Source organism: Tasmannia lanceolata, unplaced genomic scaffold (assembly GCF_043159265.1).
Source record: "Tasmannia lanceolata isolate RefF3 unplaced genomic scaffold, GAP_Taslan_0.1 ptg000013l, whole genome shotgun sequence".
Taxonomy (NCBI): domain Eukaryota; kingdom Viridiplantae; phylum Streptophyta; class Magnoliopsida; order Canellales; family Winteraceae; genus Tasmannia; species Tasmannia lanceolata.
The window spans coordinates 43,706,531-43,727,595 of NW_027518690.1; the positions used below are offsets into that span (position 1 = coordinate 43,706,531).

Below are 21,065 nucleotides of genomic sequence, written 5' to 3' on the forward strand. Positions count from 1 at the left end.
AAAGATCCCTCCATTTGTTTGTACTTCACTTCCAAGTTGGATAATACTTTTATAAACAAGCAAGAGAACAATTCTCATGAAGGCAAAAAGCCTGTGCATTAATGTATAAGCAATGGCACCCAATTTTCTGAAGGAGAACACATCAGCTAGGTAACTTCCAGCTATTTCCCATTACAAGGTTACATGGAGAAGAAAAATTACAAAGACATGTAATTTTTCTGGGACTTCTCTTCTGAAGTCCCAGAAAAGGTCACTCATCTTCAGGAATACATATTTTAATTTGAATCATGAATGATGGTTATTCTGGGATAAAGAGGCTTTTAAATATGGAGCATCCTTGTAGACTGAGTACATGGGAAGATCTAGGGCTTTCTCTGCAACGTTCCTGTCATCGTGAATCTTTGCAATGAGACTCTCTAGGGATGGAAAATTTGCCTGTACAATTCGAGTGGAAACAGTAAAAAAAAGGGTATGAACTGGCAGAAACAAAACCCAAATTTAATGCCAGAAAATATTTATACCTCTGGTCGTATATAGCCGACAATTGCAAGACGAAGCTCCTCGCCATAGAAATCCTCATTAAAATCGTGAAGCAGCCATGGCTCCTGCAATGGTTACAACATTTTAGCAGAGCAAAGAGATTAATCATAAAGAAGTTTAAGAAACCAGATTGAATGGCCAGTTTGAGCTGGTTTAAACAGAATTGGAAAGTTCAGTGGTCCAATTTGTAGCCACAAGCCATTCCCAGGTTTCTGGCCACTAAATTGGATCCCATTTCCAAGCTGACTCTTGGGGTTTCCTTTTTCTTCTTCCTTTTTCTGTTGGATACTTGTCATGATTAGTTGGCTTTCTGATGTCTGAAACACTGAAAAATTAAGGGGAAATGCTCAATATCAATACAAATGAATTTTCAATTCCATTTGACTAATACTTCCCTTTTTTTCTTAATCCTTTTTTTAATGGTAATTTTAATCCTATTTTTGCTAGAAGCCCACTAAAGCAAAATAAAGCTAATCAAGAATTAAAATAAAAGGGATCACATTTTTTGCAAAAAAGCTTTGTGATTCGTTTTTTTCCTTTTCAATGGATCACATTTTCCACCACATTCTCTCTTCTAAATTAATCTCTCTAAATTTCAGGCTCAAGTTCAGGCTATTTATAATTGAACATAGACGTAACCAAGTTTTCCATGCACTTACTATCGTCTTTTCAGTGTTGTCAAAGTAAGGGTTCCATCCAATACTCATGACCATCTTGTAGATACCCCTTGTTGACAATCCAGCCCAACCAAAATACACACCGGAGGCATGTTCTGATAGGATAGCTGAAAAGCCATCTGCCGATAAATTGGCTGCAATATAAGATGAGTTTGTAAGTTTAGACTGAATAAATGGTCACTCTGGAGAATGAGTGCAACTTAAACAAAACCTCATAAGCTCAAATTCAAAGAGTGGAAGCCCAATAAGACTTCCATTAGGTGCACCAAGCACAACAAATAAAAGAACCCTGTTATGTGTGCACAGTATTTACCCCATGTATTAGACGCATTAGGATACACATGTCAGATTATACAGAAGGGAGATATGACATGAGCATTGTCATACTAAAAAGGTCTTCAAACATAATAGGGATTGGTTAGCCTATCAAAAAAAGCAATACGGATTGGTTTATTTTTCAACAGGTAAGCCTGGATTGAACCCAAAATCTCAAGTATGTGACATAAAGAACCTTTCAACTGAGTTCATAGTCAATAAGTTAAAAAATTTGTATCCACTCAATGGTGATTGTAGCCCTCCAATCATAACCTCACACAGTCAATGTTAGAGCAAAACCCTGGAAGATAGTTAAGCTCCAGATTATAAGAATATATGACGCCACAACTTTACTGCCATTCTTCTGTGGATTGTAGTAACAGAGGACTTGGGAGTTTGACGTACCTGTAGGTATTCCAAGCACCTTTGAGCCACGACCAAATCCCTTGATAACAGGGCCTCCAATATACCAAGGTTCAATCGGTAGAGTACTCTCTATCCCTACAACATCAATGGGAAGCTTTGATGACAAACCTTGAAAGGAATATATGCTCAATAAAACGTAATTGAGAGTTTCGGGGATTTACAATCTTGAAATGGTGGTAGACCCCATTTTTCAGGTTCTAGATCAAGCAGAGAATTGATCACCTCATCGGCTGAACTATAAAGGGGAGCTTGTTTCGGAAGAGATGGCACCGCAACCACTCTCATTCCAGCAGCCTTACCAGCCGTAACACCTGGCCTGTCACATGTTGCAATATTTTCATAACCAGAGGTGGATATTACTAAATTGACAATCGCATCATGCATTTAGAAAGGAAATTTTCGTTCAAAATAAAGAGTTTAAAGATGGAAGAATGTGAGGGTACTTAATGGAAGGGATGCAAGAAATTCATGAAAATTCAAAGTCCAACCAGAAGAGAAGGTGGAAAATACATAAATTTAAAGTCAAAGAAAAAATAACCACGAATGCTTAAAAATATGATAAATTTAATGCTGATACACATTTTAATAATCCAGTGCCGCCAACCTAGCCCTGTGTCACTCAACTTCCATTACACTTTGAGCTTGATACGATAAACCCACTTGTTTCCAATTGTTTGTTTCACGAGGGACAGTGGATATAGATGTTCTCTGTAGTCCTCAACTCCTTGGCATATCCTACAACAAGATGAGATCATGTGACCATACTTCTTGGTTCTTGCAATACCATTACTATATCTTTGGCGTGTCCCTTCTCATGTTGTTAGATTTCGCAGAACTCTGATTTTTACTTCTTTGTGCATATAGAAAACATATTGAGTTGCTTTTGATATGCACAAAGAAGTAATGACTTCTTTGTGCTTTTGATATACAATGACCATGTCACAATGTAGTAGACCCAAATTAGGAGGTGGGATACCACTGTAGTAGACAAAAGGTAGGAGCTCTGATACCACTGGAATGGGCTTAGGAATCTCACTTTCCCAATCTTAGTAAACACCACTACATGCAATATAACAAGAAGCTCGGAGATAGGGTTATCAATTGATTCTTTTTTTAAATGACAAGGGTTATCAATTGATTAAGTATCAAGAATCGGTGAGTACCATTTTGCGCAATTGGATAACTGTTTGCTCTGAGAAAAGATCTCGACAACGGATTACTCCTAGGTGGTCTCCACCGCCGGAAGGGTGGCTCAAGTTGAACTTTGACAGGAGTTCCTTTGGGAATCCGGGAAGGGTGGTTTTTTTTTTTTTTGGTGTGTGTGCGTGGGTGGGGGCGTGGGGTGGGGTGGGGTGGTGGGTGGTGGGGGTGGTGGTGGTGGTGGTGGGTGTGTGTGTGTGTGTGGGTGTGTGTGTGTGTGTGTGGGGGGGGGGGGGGGGGGGGGGGTGTTGTAATACATGATCACAGTGGCAATATTAAGGTGTCATAATCTGGCCCTGCCAGGGTGTGAGATACTATCGAGGAGGAAGTAACGGCCTTGTTATTTGGGCTGCGATGGTATGAAAATCACAACTTGGGCCCCCTGATCGTCGAAGGTGATTCTGCGAATACCATTGCATGGGCGAGTCATAGGTGTTGTGGACCGGGGAGATTGGCTTCTATGATTGATGAGATGAGGGATCTTGTGCATATCATTCGGCCTCAATTAACGCATATGCGGCGTTCGGCAAATTCGATAGCGGACGAATTGGTGAAAAATGGTGTAAATCGGTTGTCTACATGTATCACGGAGGGATCTCTTTGTCTGTGAATTTGGATAGACTGATGTTGTTTTGATTACATGTACGGGGGAGGGCTTGGCCCTATTGGGGGACATCTTGTCCCCCCTATGTAATCTGTTTGGATGGAATAAATTTTTGTTACCTGTTCAAAAAAAAAAAGGAACCGGTGAAAATGACAAAATCCAATTCAATAACTCAAGACCCTTCAGACAATATGAAAAATCGTCAATAATTTGCAATGCAAATTTTTCGCGTTCCTGCTGCTCTTCCTTCCCTTTTTCAAACAGAGCAAGGACTCTTGTTATTCTAACTCTATTAATTGAGGAAGGGTTCAGCACCAACCATCACAGTCAAATTCTGATATGAATCCTAACTCTTTGCAAGTAGACCCACAGTCAAACAAACGGAAAAATAACGGTCTCGTTGCTAGGTTGCGCCCCCTGTTTGAACAGAGGTATTCCCAAGTGAACATGAGGGCTGTATTTCAATGCAAACCAGTTCAGAATACGGAGATGATGGATGGTTATTTAGGAACGGGAATGTGGATATCAATCCAAAGATCCATGAGTTTCCAACAATCCCCACAGTTCTTGCACAATAATCCAAGATGTTCCAACATAAGTCCACACCACACAAAGCGATAATCACAGCAGGATGTAGACAACAGTAATCTGAATATAAGATGATAATCAAAGTAAACAGATCAGATCTGTTTCCCACAACGTACATATCACATGTTGCTCCACCAGATTCAAGAAAATGACCTTGAAAATGATCAAAGGGGTTGCACACTACAACACCTAGAAATCAATGATCTCCAATCTTCTTACCCGCACTGCAGAGGCCAGAGGCCTAGGTTTTAGGCAATGAAGCACGGATACGGGTGCGGGGTGTGGGTACGAGACGATACGGGTACGTGGATACGTGATTTTTTTTAAAAAGTAGGATACGGGTATGTTGGGGGTACGCCGAATATGATATATATTTATATTTTATTATATATTTATAAAAATAAAAAATTAAATATCTTGTTAAAGGATTCAAACAATTTAATTGGAGAACAATTAAATAACAATAATATCACCAAAATCTAACATTACTTCACCAAAATCTAATATTACTTCTAAGTTGTTAGGTTTTTAATTCTAGGGATAAATATACATATATATTAAAGATATTTTGATATATTCAACCCCCACCCCCACCCCCCTTTTGTTAATTGGGACAGCCCCTCTATTGTAAATCTGTAGTTTTCGTTTTAATTCGAACCGGATGCGCACCCGATACGTACACAAACCCTCAAACTGGATTTTCGTTTTGTTTGTTGTTTGGGTGTGTACCGGGTAAGCACCCAAAGAGGGCAAGAGCACCCGCACCCGACACGAGTGCGTGGGCCTCCGGAGAGTACCCATGCTTCTTAGGTTTTAGGTTTCAGTTTTGATGTCTTTCAGGTGAAGGAAATGGAAACGTGTTGGTTTCATATGGAAATTTCAGTAAAATTCTTATAAAATCACGTAAACGTACGGAAATATATGCAAATGATGGACATTTAGGATGAAAATTCAGGAAGTCCTAGTAAAAGCCCAAATACACACTCAAAAAATCATCACATAAGCAAAAAATCACCCATAATGGTTTAACAACATCAAACACCTACTGACATGTGTTGTCGTGCATGTGTGATAATTCAGAACATACCACACTTCACACGTAATTCATATAAATATCTATACATCACATGTACACCACATTTCACATGCAATTCATATAAATACAATTATGTAACACATACAGGTATAATATACCACTAATATTTCTGTATGTGTTTCGGTAAGGATGGAAATGGAAATATTTCTGTTGCTTCATGTCATTTTCGGTAGAAATTTCAAATCATGGCAGAGGCTAGTTAAAGATCACCAATGACACCTCGACTCACTACCAAGATAGGTCAAACAACACAACTAAAGTCACTGAAATTAAATAATAAGAATTGAGACACTACTAATTGGCAACGGTGGTCCACAAAACACTTCGAGATTAGAGACATTCCACACAAGCATAGTTAAATGATCCTTCGTCACCTGCATTCAAAAGTAGGCTCCAAACTAAATCCATCAATAATATGCCACAAATTTGTAGCAATCAAAAAGTTTTTGAAATGGAATAAACACACAATAGTGTTTTCCTATTAATTTAGATTCTAGAAGTGACCAATGAGCTTGGTTTTGCAGTCATTGATGTTAAGGACACTTCACAGATGATAAAAATTCCAACCTAGCTACTCTTGCTTGACGAAATAACCTTAAAAGACAAAAATAGAGCTCCACATAAATGATCCGGGTGGTATTTAGAAATTCTGACTCAGATAAATACTCAAGAAAGGCAGATTCAAATCAACTTGGGCGAATATATAATTGATGCAGTCAACTTTTCATTATCTCGGGCGAGTAAAAAGAAATTTTGATTGACTCATTAGCACCAAATTCAGACACGACAAGAACTCAACCAAGGTAAAATTTATTCAACTGGGCAGGTCAATGATTGAATTGTAGAGTTTTAAAACAGTGGATTCAAGACAAATCATAGACCTTTGATCAAGTGTGTGGCTCGAACATATATACTGACATCATCCAACTTCCAAACAGATACTGATAGCAACTACAGCCCCAACATAGGAGAGAAGACTAAATCAATCCTAAAATGCTGATCCAGTTAATTTTGGTCTTTGGCCAAGCATATAATCCTAGAAAATTCAAATAAAGCAATGTTATAATACTATGAAATAGAAAACAGAATTTAAAATAATCAAGTTTGTTTTACTGATGCAAACCTTTTGGTAGAATATGATTTCAAATGTCATAGTAACCATGGTTTTAAATTTCGGCTAAAATCCGACTGAAATTTGGACCGAAATTTCAAGAAAATGCCTTTTTTTAAAATAAAAAAATTTGTTACAAAATTTCGGACTGAAATTTCGAACAGAAGTACCAAATTTCGGGCCAAAATTTCGGATTTCAGTGGGGTACAAAATTGGTACCGAAACCGAAATTTAAAACCTTGATAGTAACTAACTAATCAAAACCACTAGTGATCCATACAATGACTAGTATCTAGAGTAAAGACTTCATGCATAAGATTGCATTCCAATAGTAGGACATTATATCATGATATGATGCATCTAATATACAAGATAGTATACTTCTTCTAAGACATGCCATTTTAAGTGAATATATTATTCCACACAAAAATGAAATCTCATAACAAGTTCAACTAATATTGGTAAAACGGTTCAGACTTCAACAGAAAAAGTGAAAAACTAAGGGTACTTACAATGAGTCCTCAATGACAAGGCAGTTGGAAGGTTCAACATTCAACCGCTTAGCTGCTTCAAGAAATCTTAAACAATAAAACCCAAACGCTTAGAATCTAGGAAGTAATGGCTAGGAAGTAATGGAGTACTATATATATATATATATCAATTAAAGGTTCAAAATCAAATTTTTATGCTATTTACTATTTAGTCTCACATTTCAGGAGACGGCTTCCCCATTTTCACTTCGTCACCACCAATGATGATAGAAAAGGATTCTTTCCATCCTATACATGAAAAAACAAGCTAATAAGCCCAAAAATAAGAGACCAAACAATAATCTCCTTGGTGCATTTGTGACCATTAATCAGCATCTTCTAATTTTCTAAAAATTATTCAAGAATTTAAAAGATATCGAGGCTTTGAAAACAAACCATACCATTGTGGTATGATATTTTTAATTCTATGTTTTCCCTTGGAGAGTTAGAAGCCAACGCTATTGGCACACCATGACCACTCAAATGTTTAATTAATCGAGCGGCACCTGGAAGTGCTTTAATATTAGACCACCTGCAACAAACAAATGCAATAAATTAACCATTATACGCTTTATGATGCTAGAGAACATTCACTCATTAGGCACCAGCAGTTAGTCCTTGTATTTGGATAAAGTTTAAAATATACAAGTTTCCATTAGCGTATCCTGATGGTTGTATATGGGCTAGCATTATAGGGACTAGGATTTATATCACTCGAGTTTTAATAGGCCTACACAAAATAATAAAATCCGTATGTGTTGCAAGAAAATACATAAAGAAAGATTAGTTTTACCGATCAGAAAACAATGGAGTAATTTCAGAAATGAGTTCTTCGGTTGTGCATGGGAGCCCATAATCCTCCACAATAGCTGCCGCAGTTTCCAGAGGTGTTTTCCCTACTATTCTTTGAGCTCTTTTCCCATCCCATTGCTTTCCATACTTTACTAAATATGTTCTCAAGACTTCACCCACAGTTCCATCTTCCATGAAATGACACATATTTGAGAATAAAGAAAATAGAAATAAGGATATAAGAGCAACAAAACCAAAGAAAAATTATTGCATAGATGGAACGTAATAAGTTTTAGCAAAGAAATTTATGATAGAAACGGTCAAGAAGAAAGAAGGCAAGCCTACCTGTGTTTAAAAGTGTACCATCTAAATCTAGGATGACATGTGAAACCAACCTCATCAAAGGCTTTGTGGCTGTCATTTCCCCTTATTTGATAAACTCTCAAACAGAGATAATAGTTCCATCCACCATACACCTCTAACAAAGAAATAATGCTTGAATAAGATCAAGAATGACTGGCATATTCAATCAATAATAAGAATGCACATAATATCTAACCAAAATCTTGTTAAAGCTTCATATTTTAGTGTGATTATATCAGCATGGAAAGATATTATTAGTACATCGTACAGTTTCAATTATTGCATTAGGTAATATTAAGAGGATCAACTACAAACTGCTAATCAGCCAAAACTTCTCGTACATGATAGTTCTAGACTTCTAGTATATTATTTGATAACATTGCTAGACTATATGTGGAAAAAGAGAGGAGAAAGGCATATTATTAGACCCTGTAAAGGATTAGATCAAGTTCATTTCAATAAATGCAGTATAACAGCTAGTAATGAATGTGTTTATGAGAGTTAGTGTTCATGTTTCTACACACACACACAGAGAGAGAGAGAGAGAATGGCGTCCATGTTTCTAGATACTGCGTCTCCACCTACCGCAACAGTCAAATTAAGCAGAGATCGTGGCTCTTTTCCGACTCTCTCCCCCACTCTTTCCTGCCACTATGGCCATGTAGAAAGGGATGCATTGACTATTAATTGGTTATGTAAATTGACTATTATTCGGTGATGATGGATATAAAAGGTCTCAACAGTCTCAACTAGTTGGTTCATGCTACATTTCATTCGCCTTTTTTTCATTTTGCATCAACACAAAACTTTATAAAAAAGAACAAAAACGAAACAGCAAGGAACAAGAGGACTCCAACAACATGGCAGAGAACATATATCTCTAACAGAGAACGAAAGAATCCATCTAGTCACAATATTATTAAGAAAAGAGCAACCCATTGCATACCAATGCTATTCAGGAGAGCCGTTCAAATCCCAAAAGTCGCCCTAAAAATAGATGAACAGGTGTTCCATCAATGTTTTAACTTCATTACACAAGATGGACTGATTGGCAAGCTCATGTCTCTTCGTCACCATATCAAATTGATTCAATTCAATTTTTTGGCAAGAACCTTCCCACGAAAGGCTTAAACTCAACCACACTGGGTTATCATTGATATTAACTTATGAAGCAATTTGTTATTAATCATTGATGGTTTTAATAAACTTGTTATCAATGAAATGAGTAGGACACCAAGACAAATGCCACATAGAACTCCACATCTACAAACTCAAAGGTTGAAAGTCTGATTGTGCCCAGCAGTGTTTAAAAACCCAAATGCGGGTCAAAATGCGGCCAAGAAAAATCCTTGTCGACTCAGCGCGGACGCAGCTAAGAATGCGGTTGACGCGGCTGAGACTCGGGAGAGTCAAAGGAGTTTTTATTGACTCTGATAGGGCAAAACGAGGAACGTGGTGGCAAAATGTGGAACGTGGCCAAGAGAAAAGGGAGTCGACTCAGGTGAGTTTTGAAACTATGGTACCCAGAGATCTATACATTATAGCTCTAAAGGCATCTCAAAGAATTTAATGCAAATCCACATAAAATTACCAACACTATACGCAACTTATACACATAAGCATGCCAACACACCATACATGGAATCTCCAAGAATCCGAAAAAGCTATTATCTGTCGCTCTATGATTTGGCTGACACTTTGAATTTATTGCCGACACAAGTGTCGTGTAGTGTCCGACACGACACTCGTGTCCACACGTGTTGACACTCCTTCAGACACTTTTAAATGTACTGCTAGAAGTGTCGGTAACTTTATATGTATGTATGTGTATGAGTGTGACACTATTTCTAGATTTTTAGGGGTTGCTATGTCAGATACCTCATATCCGTGTCGAAACTTGGCACACAAATCATGATTATATGTACTTTTTATTTTAGGCATGTCCTCGTTTCTAACTTTTTGGAGTCTGATGTGTCCGAGACTCCGTGTTCGTGTCAACACGTGACACTCATGTCCGTGTCCACAAATCATAGCAGTCGCCAGTCGCTACAGTTATAGTATGATTTTAAAAGCAATATAATCACATAAATAGAGATGGAGAATGTAATAAAACCATATATAGATAATTTGAAAATATACTGGAAACAAATTCATGGTACAAAATCAATTCCAGAAAACAAGCAATGGTGTTGGGACCCAGGTAGAAGTGTAGAACTCACCCTTAAAACTTAAAAGCTAGCCGTTAAAGGGAGGGTGCCTAAGCCCTCCACATCTCTCTCACTTTTCCGACGTGGGATCTTTGCTTTTGGGTGGAACTCCTAACAAATGGAAATCAAAGGTTTTGTATGGTGCCTAAAACAAGCAAGTGGAAAATCTACACTTACAGAAATTTAATATAGCATTTTCTGTGTTTGTAATTGAAACCTCATTTTTCTCTATCAAATTGCAGTTTCATGTTTGTAATCAAAATTTTAATGATATTTTCCAATTCTTGAATTTACCCTCCTTTTGATTTCACTCTGGACAAAATTTACAAAAAACTTGTCTCAAATTCATCATTCCAGGTCAGATTCGAAATATTATCATTTTCCTGTTTTGACAATCCATTTGCAAGTCAGGGTCAGAGTCAGACAGTTAGGATTCTTAAATCAGAACTAGTTTTAAGCCCTGAGCAATCCTCATCATTAGTAAAAAAAACAAACAAAGAAACTACTTAAAGCTCTACAAACACTGCTAATTATTAGAGCAAAGTAAGAAATTCACTCAAAGAATTCGTGCTCATTTTCTCTGCGGAAAATTATCAAACACCTTGTGTGCAAAAGTAAAGGATGAAGAGAAGATCGAAAAAACAATTAATGACTTACTGAAATTGCATTCAATGAAGAAAACTAGTATGGAAAATCAAATTAAGAAGTAAAATCATGCACCTTCATAGAGAGATATTGGGAAAATTGGAGATTATAAAGGGAATTTTAAGGCTTTTTGCCGTAACGATTCGTTTTTTGTGGTGAGAAATATGCCAGAAACAAAGAGCATCTTCCTGAGAAACCAAAGCAAGCAAAGAATTTTTATTTTTTTTAATTTTTGGACGCTAATAAATTCGCCCCTTCCAGATTCTATTCGCCCCCCTCTTTACGAGGTTGTAGAGTCAACAGGTACAGCCAATACATCTACATCTCGACCTTAACATCTCTCTCTCTCTCTCCACTGTTTTGTGTAGCGATTGGGTGCCCACCAAGGTAGGCCCCAACCTTTCAAAATGAAGAGTACGGCCCGCACCATAGGATGCTCAAAACCATCCATCTGATGGGTCACAACGTAAATAGGTTGGCCCCAAAATATCATTTCCACAGGATGAACCCAACCCTCGAATCTAAAGAGCAACTGTATATTATGGAAACCTTTATCCATCGGAGGGTTGCGATCATCCTATGGAAATGATTTTGGGGGCACAATTTGTATTTACATTGTGTTCAATCAAATGGACGGCTTGGATCATCCTATGGTGTAGACCGTACACTTCATTTTGAAAAATATGGGTAGGGCACTCCAATCTAAGTAGAAACTGCATATTATGGAAACCTTTATAAATTTGAGTGTTGCGATCATCCTATGGAAATTATTTTTGGGGCACAACCTATTTACATTGTGGCCCATCAAATGGACGGTTTGGATCATCCTATGGTGTGGGCCGTACTCTTCATTTTGAAAAATATGGGTGGGGCCTACCTTGTTCAAAGACTTCAACAAATTAATTGTTGGGCGAGCCACCAGTTCATGTGAGTGTGACCGTGTGAGAGAGGTTTGGAGTAGAACGGTGGGGTGGCAACGGGGCGGGGCCGGATGTTGCACTCCCCATCATAGTCCCCTCCTCAAGAAAAATTCCCTTCCAATTCCGTATTCCCTTCCCTACTTCTAAATGAATTGCTGCGCTGCATGATTTCAAGTTTGACTACAATATTAATGGCTTTTAAACAAAACGTATCTCTTTATCTCTCTCCGATTGAAATTCTAATTTTTTTTGTAAACCTTTGAATTTCAGCTTAGCATTTCCCTTTCAATTGAGATTCTAATGGGGTTTTTCGTAAACCTTTAAATTTAGGCTTAGGGCTTCCCTTTAATTTGAGATTCTAATGGATTTCCTGTAAACCTTTGAATTGCTGGGAATTTGAGATTCCATCATCTATCCCCTCTCTACTACATACTTTCAACAGCTCTGGATCTAAGGTAAATTGGTTGCAACCATAGATATTTCTATGACTTTGTTTGAGAGATTTTTTTTTTTTTTTTTGCTTTTATTCTTTAATTTCATTTTATTTTTTTATATGTTGGGGTTATTTACAGGGATTTCCACATTATGATGAGTTATTTTTAGTTGATCAAAACCCAGCATTTTTCTTCTTCTTTTCATTTTGAGGTATATGTTCGCTTTTGTTCTATTTCGTATTCTAATGGTCGAATTACAGGTTGTTTCTTCAGGAATTCCGAAATTGGGACTCTACTACTAGGTCAATGAAACTGGTGTATACGATTGCATATGAGGGTAGGAATTTTTCTGAGAAATCCCTGAAAGAGGGACATAATGAACATCTCCTGTGGTGTGGGGATTGTGTTTTTTTTTTTTTAAAGAATTAGGGTTTTCCAGCAATTCCCATTTCTTTAACAAATAGGGTTCTTAAGAATTAAGGTTCTTCTTTGGATTTCAGGTTGCTATTAAGCTTAACATTTGGGTTCTTCTTTTTGGATTGTCAGGTTGCTATTAAGCTTAACATTTGGGTTATTCTTTTTGGATTTTCAGGTTGCTTTTAAGCTTAAAACCCGGGTTCTTCTTCTTTGGATATTCAGGTTGCTGTAAAGCTTAAAATCTGGATTCTTATTTTTGGATTTTCAGGTTGCTTTTAAGCTTATCATCTGGGTTTCTTCTTCTTTGGATATTCAGGTTGCTATTAAGCTTAAAATCTGGGTTCTTCTTTTTGGATTTTCAGGTTGACATTAAGTTTAACATTCTGAATATTATTTGGGTGATGATTTTTTCTCCCAATTTGTTTCTATTTTGTTATTTATTTGTACTACATTTTCTTATTGTTGGTGCTTATGCCCACAGATTTAGGAATACTTGCGCACTTAGTAGGACAACTGCACTATCGCTTTGAAGGAGTTATCATTTGCTATGCTGTGGGATTGTTTGCTTCTCTTTTTTGCCCCAATTTCTTCGTTCCCTTTTGATTTATTTTGACATTATTTGGTATGATTTTGATGAAATTTTATATTTCAGAGAATGTGTAAGTTGGATGTTCATATAAAAGCCAAAAGAAGATAATGACATTCCATTTCTGTAATGGATGCCTTCATCAAAATTGGGCCCAAGTTTAACTTTTAAACTCGAGCATTGTGGCTGGGCATTACAAATTATGGTTGAAGACTTGAAGGCATTCGTAGAATGGGAAATTTTATATGATGTGTGGGCATAAAGTTCAGTATAGTCCCAGATGCTGATAGATGATGTTAGGCTATGATGATGAGCCCTTGGATGGGGTCAAATTATCAAAATTTTGGATCTAGTGATTCCTATCTTCAAATCTTTCATTTTCCAAAAGAGCCAAAATTATGAATTGATTAAAATATAATTCATAATCCTGATTTATTAGAAATTTTTATAAAAAAATTTATTTGTCGCCCGATGCACGGGTCTGCAACTAGTTCTATAATAAAAATTTCTACTTTTTTTAATCTGATTAAACACTTATTAAATAAGAATCCACATTTCTAAACAAAATTATAACAATTTGTGGAAAGACAGCCACTTATAGGGATATTTATGTAATTTTATAGATGAGGATTACGGGGCCGGGGTGCGTCCAGATGCATCCCCATCTCCGCCCCGTCCCCGCTTTGGGGAATTTTTGCAATCCCCTCCCCGTCCCTGCTTAAATCGGGGAATCCCCACCCCGTGCGGGGCGGGGCCGATCCCGTTTCGGCGGGTTTAATTGCCAGCCCTAGGTGGATTTTATCCTAGAAGGGGATAACCAAAAAGGCCTTGTTCTTTTACTTAATTACGGAACTATTACAGCCGTTGGATCTCCCCAGAAGTGGAATAATATAGCCGATAGTCATCGTACACGTGTCATGTGTATGTTGAGCCAAAGTAGTTGATCCCGACGGTCCAATCAAGGGGGGAGTGAAAAGCATTCAAAGAGGGATTGAATTTTTTTGGAGCATTCAGGAGATGGGTCCACCAAATAGAAATGATATGTTCTAATACTTCTTGTTTTGAAGCAATAATTCATGATTACACAAGGTGACGAGGCTACAATAGAATTGAATTGACATGTTCTAATACTTGTCATGGAGCAGTAATTTATGCTTAAATAAGATGAAATATGGAGAAATTTTCCCAAAGACATTTGGCCAAATGTTTAGAGATTCTAATAGTTACTATATAAAAAAAAGTGGGTCTTAAGTTTGTGTGAAAGAGAACCCAACAAATGGAGCTGTTTGGATGCAGGAAAATATTTATTGGAAAATCATTTGATGGAAAATTTTAAACCCTCTTTCAATAGTCAATACCTTTCAAAAGAGAAACTAAATTTTAAATACTACAACCTACTATACACTGAAATTATTTGCTTCCCTAAGGCCCTAATGTCCATTTTGTTAAGGGTGATGATAAATTCGCACCCCCTGTAGGATAATTTGCACCCCTTTTAAAGTGATTTGACGTCAAAAAGCGTAGAAGTCTGCAACAATTCACATTATAAGGAGTGTTCCGGCCTTAATATTTTAAAATATTTTTTTATTCATCCCAATTTCATCAAAAGCTTAAATGGTTGGAAATGGTGTTATTTAATCTTTTATACTTTAACACTCCCCTTCACGTGTAGCCCCTCTTTATAGGGTTGGCCTACACATGGCCCCTCTTCTTGGGTTGGCCTTTACATGTGGAATGTTTTTAATAACAAGGAGTTTTGAACGCAGGCATTTGCTTGCTATGATACCATGTCGAAGAACCAATTTCTCCAAAAGCTTAAGCTGTTGGAGATGGCGTTATTTAATCTTTTATACTTCAACACATTCATCTTTGGAGATGGCGTTATTTAATCTTTTATACTTCAACACATTCATCTGCATTTGCATTGCTTTTTGTTAGAAGGGTAAGGTTATTTTCTAAATGCTTCCTTTTGAAAGGTTGAAGTGGTTCAGCTCAGCTGATAGCCAAGAAATCTCAATTCAGACTTGAGATTTCATCATCCGGGTTTTACTTGATTATTTTGTTTCATCCCTTCCAAACACTCCAAGCCCTTCCCAAATCTCCCTTCCATCTCTCCCAAACATCCCACTTCCATTTTCAAAATCTTAAGTTCAAATCAAATTCTTAAGTTGTTGGGTTCTCTTTCACACAAACATAAGACCCACTTAGTTGAAATCACATTCTTAAGACATTTTGGCCAAATGTTTATGCAAATTTGGTTTCTTGTAGAGAAACTATAGTAAAATGTTTTTTTTTTATTAAATTTAAATTAAAAGGTCAACTTTTAAATTTTATATTCTAATAAAGAAATGGATATGAGTTTGTGTGGATTCTTGGAAAATTTTATTGGAAAATCTTGTCCATAAAAAAATGAATTTTCCAGCATTTAATAAACTCATTTTGTATGAAAAAAATCCAAAATAAATTTGTTTTCATGTTTTCAGGAATTATTGCAACCTACTATACCCTGAATTTTTTTTCCTATGGATATTTCCCTTAGATCTAAGCACCACTGAAATAAATTTCAGATTGCGACAGGCAAATCCTCTTATCTAAAAAATTGATGAAATGTCTAATACCCAAAAATAGATTCCATTTCTGCAAAATTTGCCAATTGCAAACTCTTTCAGCCTAAAGAGCGACTCTGAAAGCTTTTTTTTTTTTTTTTTTTGATAAGTAAGCTGGGGTTAGGCAGGACTCCCACCAGATATCATTTAAATAAAATGGAGATCAACATTTTAGGGGGGATCAAAGGCCAACAGTATGGGAACAAGCTCCCACTTACACCACCAGCACCAAATCTGAAGAAAAATACACAGACTGGTCACAATACAGGAATACAAATCATCGGAGATAAACCCGGGCATATTTTACTTCATTACGGTCTTCCTCAATGAGGTGAAGGAGCTGGGCCGTAGAGTGCTCCACCGGTATGACTAGCCCCTTGAATGGGTAGCTAGATTTCGATAGCAGATCAGCGGGACTGTTTCCCTCCCTCGAAGTTGCTTTATTCAAGGAATGCTTTTCCACTCTAGAGCAGTACACCGAACACCAACCCACTGACAAAGACTTCCTTATAGCTTTCAGAGTCGCTATAAGGAAGTCTTTGTCAGTGGGTTGGTGTTCGGTGTACTGCTCTAGAGTGGAAAAGCATTCCTTGAATAAAGCAACTACTTGAGATGAAGACAGTGGCTTGGGGGAAGGGGCGAAGCCACTTAGCTTACGAGGTGAAGGGGATCAATCAAAAGTAGGCTTTTCATCTGTATCTTGCTTTGCCAATTGAAACATGTAAAACCGATTTATATAAATCAATTTCATCGGGAAAACTTTCACACGCATACTGCATACAAATGCTAACTTAGAATACCCTTATTATGCATTTCTTGGATGTAAATTTCACTTAAAGCTATGAAAAAAGATTGGAGACATTAGTGGGTCAGAATCTTTGGACTTCACTGAAACTCAGTGAATATGAATGTATACAAGCAAAATGATACAACAAATAATATCTTGCAATGAAAAAAGACAACGTAAATCAGTAGTCATTGTCCTCCTGGGGGACCTCTACAGCATGTAATCCACAAAATTTACATCAAAATCAGGATATAAGAAGTCTTACATTGTGGTAATTTGGATGTTGCTTCATTAATGAATGGAACTTGGATAGCCTTTTGGCTTCTCCTTCCTCTGGTTTCATCAATCCCTTTTGACTCTTCAAACAAAATTAATACCAAAATGCAGAATTCAGCCTTCATTTCCAGTAGGCAGAAGTGTCACCCTTCTACTTGTTTTAGTCCTCTTGCATTTCTTCCTACTGTTTGTGAAATGGGTATGTGAGATAGCCATCCCAAAGGGATCAGCGCAGTGACAAACTGAAATAGAATCCCCGCAGGCAAGCTCGAGTAATCCATGAACGATATGCCGAACAAATGAGACAAACCAACACCGAAAAACCCGCTGAATATTGACGATAAGCACAGAGCCGAAGCTAAGAAAGCAATGAGTGAGCCTTCGCACCCCGAGGGACACAAATTTGCGAACAGAACTGAGAAGGGCAGTATCTTAAACTGTGCAACAGCTTCAGCTAATGGCGACAAACACAAAACATAAACCTCATTTGAAATCCCCAATTTGACATTAATCTGGTTTACTAAAAACAGGTCGGAGAGAATGGAGAATGCATACACAATTTGCAACCCGCATATCAATTGCCTCATGGGTTTTCTTTTCAAGTATCGATTGTAAAATACTGTCGCGGATAAAACCATCATTTGCCCAATCACTTTAGACATCCCAATGGTTGAAGGATCAAGCTTTAGGCACTGTGTTTGGTAGCAAAATGTGGTTCCCGAGAGCATCGGGACAACAGCAACAGACGCAACTACCCAAGAAAGAGGACGAAATATGCTTTCTTCGCTAAGTGCGGTGATCAGATCAGAGAACTGTTTGCTTATATTTGCCGATATAGATTTCTTTATGAGACAATGGTCTTTTGATCGGGGCGAGTCAAGTGAATTCTCTCTCGTTGTTAAGGATGCCACAAGTTGAATTGAAAGTAGGAGAGGGAATATAAGGAACATGATTTTCGGTTGTGTTTTTTGTAAGACTAGTCCTCCAGACAAATTGCCTAAGATTCCACCAGCTGCTAGGGCCATGAATGCATAGGATTGAAGCTCACCCACTTTGTGTTTTTTACCGAATTCCGCAATGAAAGCATCACTAGCTACTTCTGTGACGGATGCTCCCAGATTGCTAAATAAAATGCATGCCATTTGTGTAGAAAAAGTTTCACTTGCAACTGGGATCAATGCCAGTGTCCCCCATGACAAAACCTGCACAAAGACTGCCGATTTTGATCCACATTAGCCTAAGCCAGTTTTGAGAGTTACATCTTTATTATGTTTTAGATTTTCACCAACGGAAAATCAGTATATCATATATTTCCTCTGTTTTCGCTTTAGATAGAAGTCAGTGTCAGTTTCATATGCCCCTTAATGATCACAACATATGAATATTTTCTCTTCACAGCGAAAATTCCTTCAGAAAACCAGAACTACATACAATCTATTTTAGCTTTTGCATCAAATGCGCAGAAGTTTTGGACCGGTTTTAGGGCTTTTTTGTCGGAGAATCAGCTGTTTTTAGAGTCAAGGACAACGATAAAATTTGGTTGCGCTGAAAACAAAAAATTAATAACAAAGGAACACAGTCAACGATAACACTAAATTTAATCGGATCCAGTTTCTGATAATTGAAGATTACCAGCATTTACTTCATATTGTCTTCAGTATCATGACTAATCAAGTCGCATTCATGAGAATTGATAATAAAATAAGGGAAATGATATCAGCACAACCATGTTTCGAATAATTGCACAAACTCAGCTTGTCTTTTGTCTTTTAATTGGCCTGTGAGAACTTTTTGGGAACTGGAATAACCTTTAACAACTATTTAAATATTAAAAGACAAGAAGGATTAGTACAAATATCAAAACATGGTTGTGCTGATATCATTTCCCTTATTTTATTATGATATCATTTCCCTTCTTCTATAGAATGGAAGAAAATGATCCACGTAGAAGAACCCAACTAGAACCAGGATTAGAGCCGGGTAGATCCCTTTTACCTTCTTCATGAATTTTTTTTTTCCCTAAAGGATTCATTTAGCTGACCCCAACTAGCTTGGGACAAAGGCTTTGTTGAGTTGAGTTGAGTATTCTGACTAATCTTGAAATTATGTAAAACAACTACGAAATTTGAGTATCCAATATACAAACAATGAGTTCTTTACATAATTTTACTTGTAAAATTACTAAACAAATTCCAAGCAAGAATATCAAATCAGAACTCATTAACATAAATCCACAGAATCTGGAAATTTTGAGTTACATATACAGAAAAGGCAACCTTTTGCAAATAATTTACAAATTATATAACTCACCATTACAAAGCCACAAAAATGTAAATTTAAAGTTCCACAGACCAAAGAACATCAAATTTCCAAATAAATGTGATGAATGAAAAACCACCATCACACACCCATTGTAAATTTGAAAATACATAGACAAAAGAAGATCAAATTTTCAACTAAATGTGACAAAAAAAAACCCACCATCATACACCCATACAAATGTAAAACCATAAGCTTTTCTTTTTCTTTTGGTGGGTAAGTTGGGTTTGGTGAAATCGAAAGCCACGAAAAAGAAAACAAGAATTCATAGTTACCCACATAAATAACCCTCACCCAGATAGGATTTCTATGTATAGAAAACAAATCTTTATAATTCAAAAAAAGGAAAAAAGAAAGAAAGAAAACAAATCTTTCCCCAATCTATATAGAAAACCAAGAAAAATAAATTAAGGGAAAAGAAAAGAAAGAGAAAAATTGGCATACCTCCAAAAGATATGTAAGGGAGTCTATGGGCGTCACCAAAGTAAAGAGCATCAGAGAGGACACCATAAAGAGGCTTGGCCACCATTGGGAGATTGGCAGAGTACTGAACTAACTGAAGGGTTGAGGGGTTTAGGTTAAGGGTCTGCACCATGTAGAAATTGAGAGCCAACCATGGAAAGCATCTAAATCCTTGAACCCAATACCCAAAACCACATAAAACTAGCATATGTTGATCACCTAAATGGAGAAAATGGGTGTTGGTCTTAGTAATGCTTTTTCCATTGTTCTTGGTGGGGAGACTAGAGAAGAGTTTGGGTTCCTGACTTGGGTTTATGAGTGGTTTTATGAGATGGGTCTTGTTTTTCATGGGTTTGATGTTGCTGGGGAGTGGGATTTTTGGGTTTTGGTGGGAATTGTAGAGAAAAAAGGGTGGAGGTTTTGAGTTTGTGGTCATTGGGTTAAGGGAGATTTTGGGTTTTGGAGTAGATTTTGCTACGGTAATCATGGTTTAAGTTTTGATGAAAATAGAGATATTATCAAATGAGAGAGAGAGAGAGAGAGAGAGAGAAAGAGAGAGGCTGCTGAGTACTTGAAATTGAAATTGAAGCTAATGACGAAAGACGGATTTCCGGGACAGAGAACACTATAGAAGAATTTGATGGGTGATATCTAGGGGTGGACATGGTTCGGTTCGGTTCGGTTTTGGGGTATACCCAGAACCGAACCATATATAATCGGTTCCCTGAAATTGGAACCGAACCAGAACCATATAAGTTTGGAACCGAACCGAACCAGAACCATATATAATCGGTTCGGTTCGGTTCGGTTCTGGGTTTACCCGATCTTCATCAAATCAACGGAATTTCTTCACAATAGTTGTTTGAATGTTTGGTTTTCTTTTCTTGAGATAGAATAATTTTTTGTTTCCAGCTTGTCATCATCATTATGGGAAAAGCAGAGCACAAAAGTCTCTAATGAAATGATGAATATGACTTTGTGGGGGCGTTATACAAACTACTCTCATAATATTTTACTATTTTTAAAAGCCTTTCACTTTCTTCTTACACTTACAAAAACTTTCAAGTTAATATTAAAAACAAAAAGGATTCCCACATCTTCTTTCCTGCCATTAAAATATTAAGGCTTGTTTGGTGAGATTAAAAATATTTGGGCAAGTGCTGA

The 21,065-nt window shown here is 37.1% G+C and overlaps 1 protein-coding gene, 1 long non-coding RNA gene and 1 pseudogene across 4 annotated transcripts; 1 reads left to right on the forward strand and 2 right to left on the reverse strand.

The window, feature by feature from the left end:
* Positions 1–71: 71 nt before the first annotated feature.
* Positions 72–11,335, reverse strand: FMN/FHY (riboflavin kinase/FMN hydrolase). Of its 2 annotated transcripts, none has more exons than XM_077394770.1 (11): positions 11,170–11,335; positions 8,225–8,357; positions 7,881–8,067; positions 7,489–7,619; positions 7,267–7,336; positions 7,070–7,135; positions 2,120–2,274; positions 1,938–2,033; positions 1,200–1,351; positions 522–605; positions 72–435 (listed from the first exon to the last, which is right to left on the reverse strand). In XM_077394770.1, the coding sequence occupies exons 2-11, from the start codon at positions 8,298–8,300 to the stop codon at positions 286–288; spliced, it is 1,167 nt and encodes a 388-aa protein (XP_077250885.1). In that variant the 5' UTR covers positions 8,301–8,357; positions 11,170–11,335; the 3' UTR covers positions 72–285. The 2 variants fall into 2 exon arrangements, with proteins under 2 accessions (XP_077250885.1, XP_077250886.1); XM_077394771.1 differs by having other exon boundaries at positions 11,107–11,335.
* Positions 11,336–12,123: 788 nt separating this feature from the next.
* LOC143889353 (uncharacterized) lies at positions 12,124–13,591 on the forward strand. Its single transcript, XR_013254812.1, has 3 exons — positions 12,124–12,469; positions 12,709–12,785; positions 13,041–13,591. It is a non-coding gene; the product is annotated as an uncharacterized LOC143889353 (long non-coding RNA).
* A 3,331-nt stretch (positions 13,592–16,922) lies between these two features.
* Positions 16,923–20,500, reverse strand: LOC143890191 (putative folate-biopterin transporter 8, chloroplastic; annotated as a pseudogene). Its single transcript, XR_013255141.1, has 2 exons — positions 19,884–20,500; positions 16,923–18,333 (listed from the first exon to the last, which is right to left on the reverse strand). The product of XR_013255141.1 is annotated as a putative folate-biopterin transporter 8, chloroplastic (transcript).
* Positions 20,501–21,065: the final 565 nt, after the last annotated feature.

What these genes read in the sequence shown, in the direction of transcription:
- FMN/FHY (XM_077394770.1), bottom strand. Translation starts at nt 8,300, where the DNA reads ATGACAGCCACAAAGCCTTTGATGAGGTTGGTTTCACATGTCATCCTA. An exon ending in ACAACACTGAAAAGACGATA is followed by an intron (nt 606 to 1,199) that starts GTAAGTGCATGG and finishes TAACCATTGCAG; the next exon opens with GAGCCATGGCTGCTTCACGA. An exon ending in TCGGCTATATACGACCAGAG is followed by an intron (nt 436 to 521) that starts GTATAAATATTT and finishes CGAATTGTACAG; the next exon opens with GCAAATTTTCCATCCCTAGA.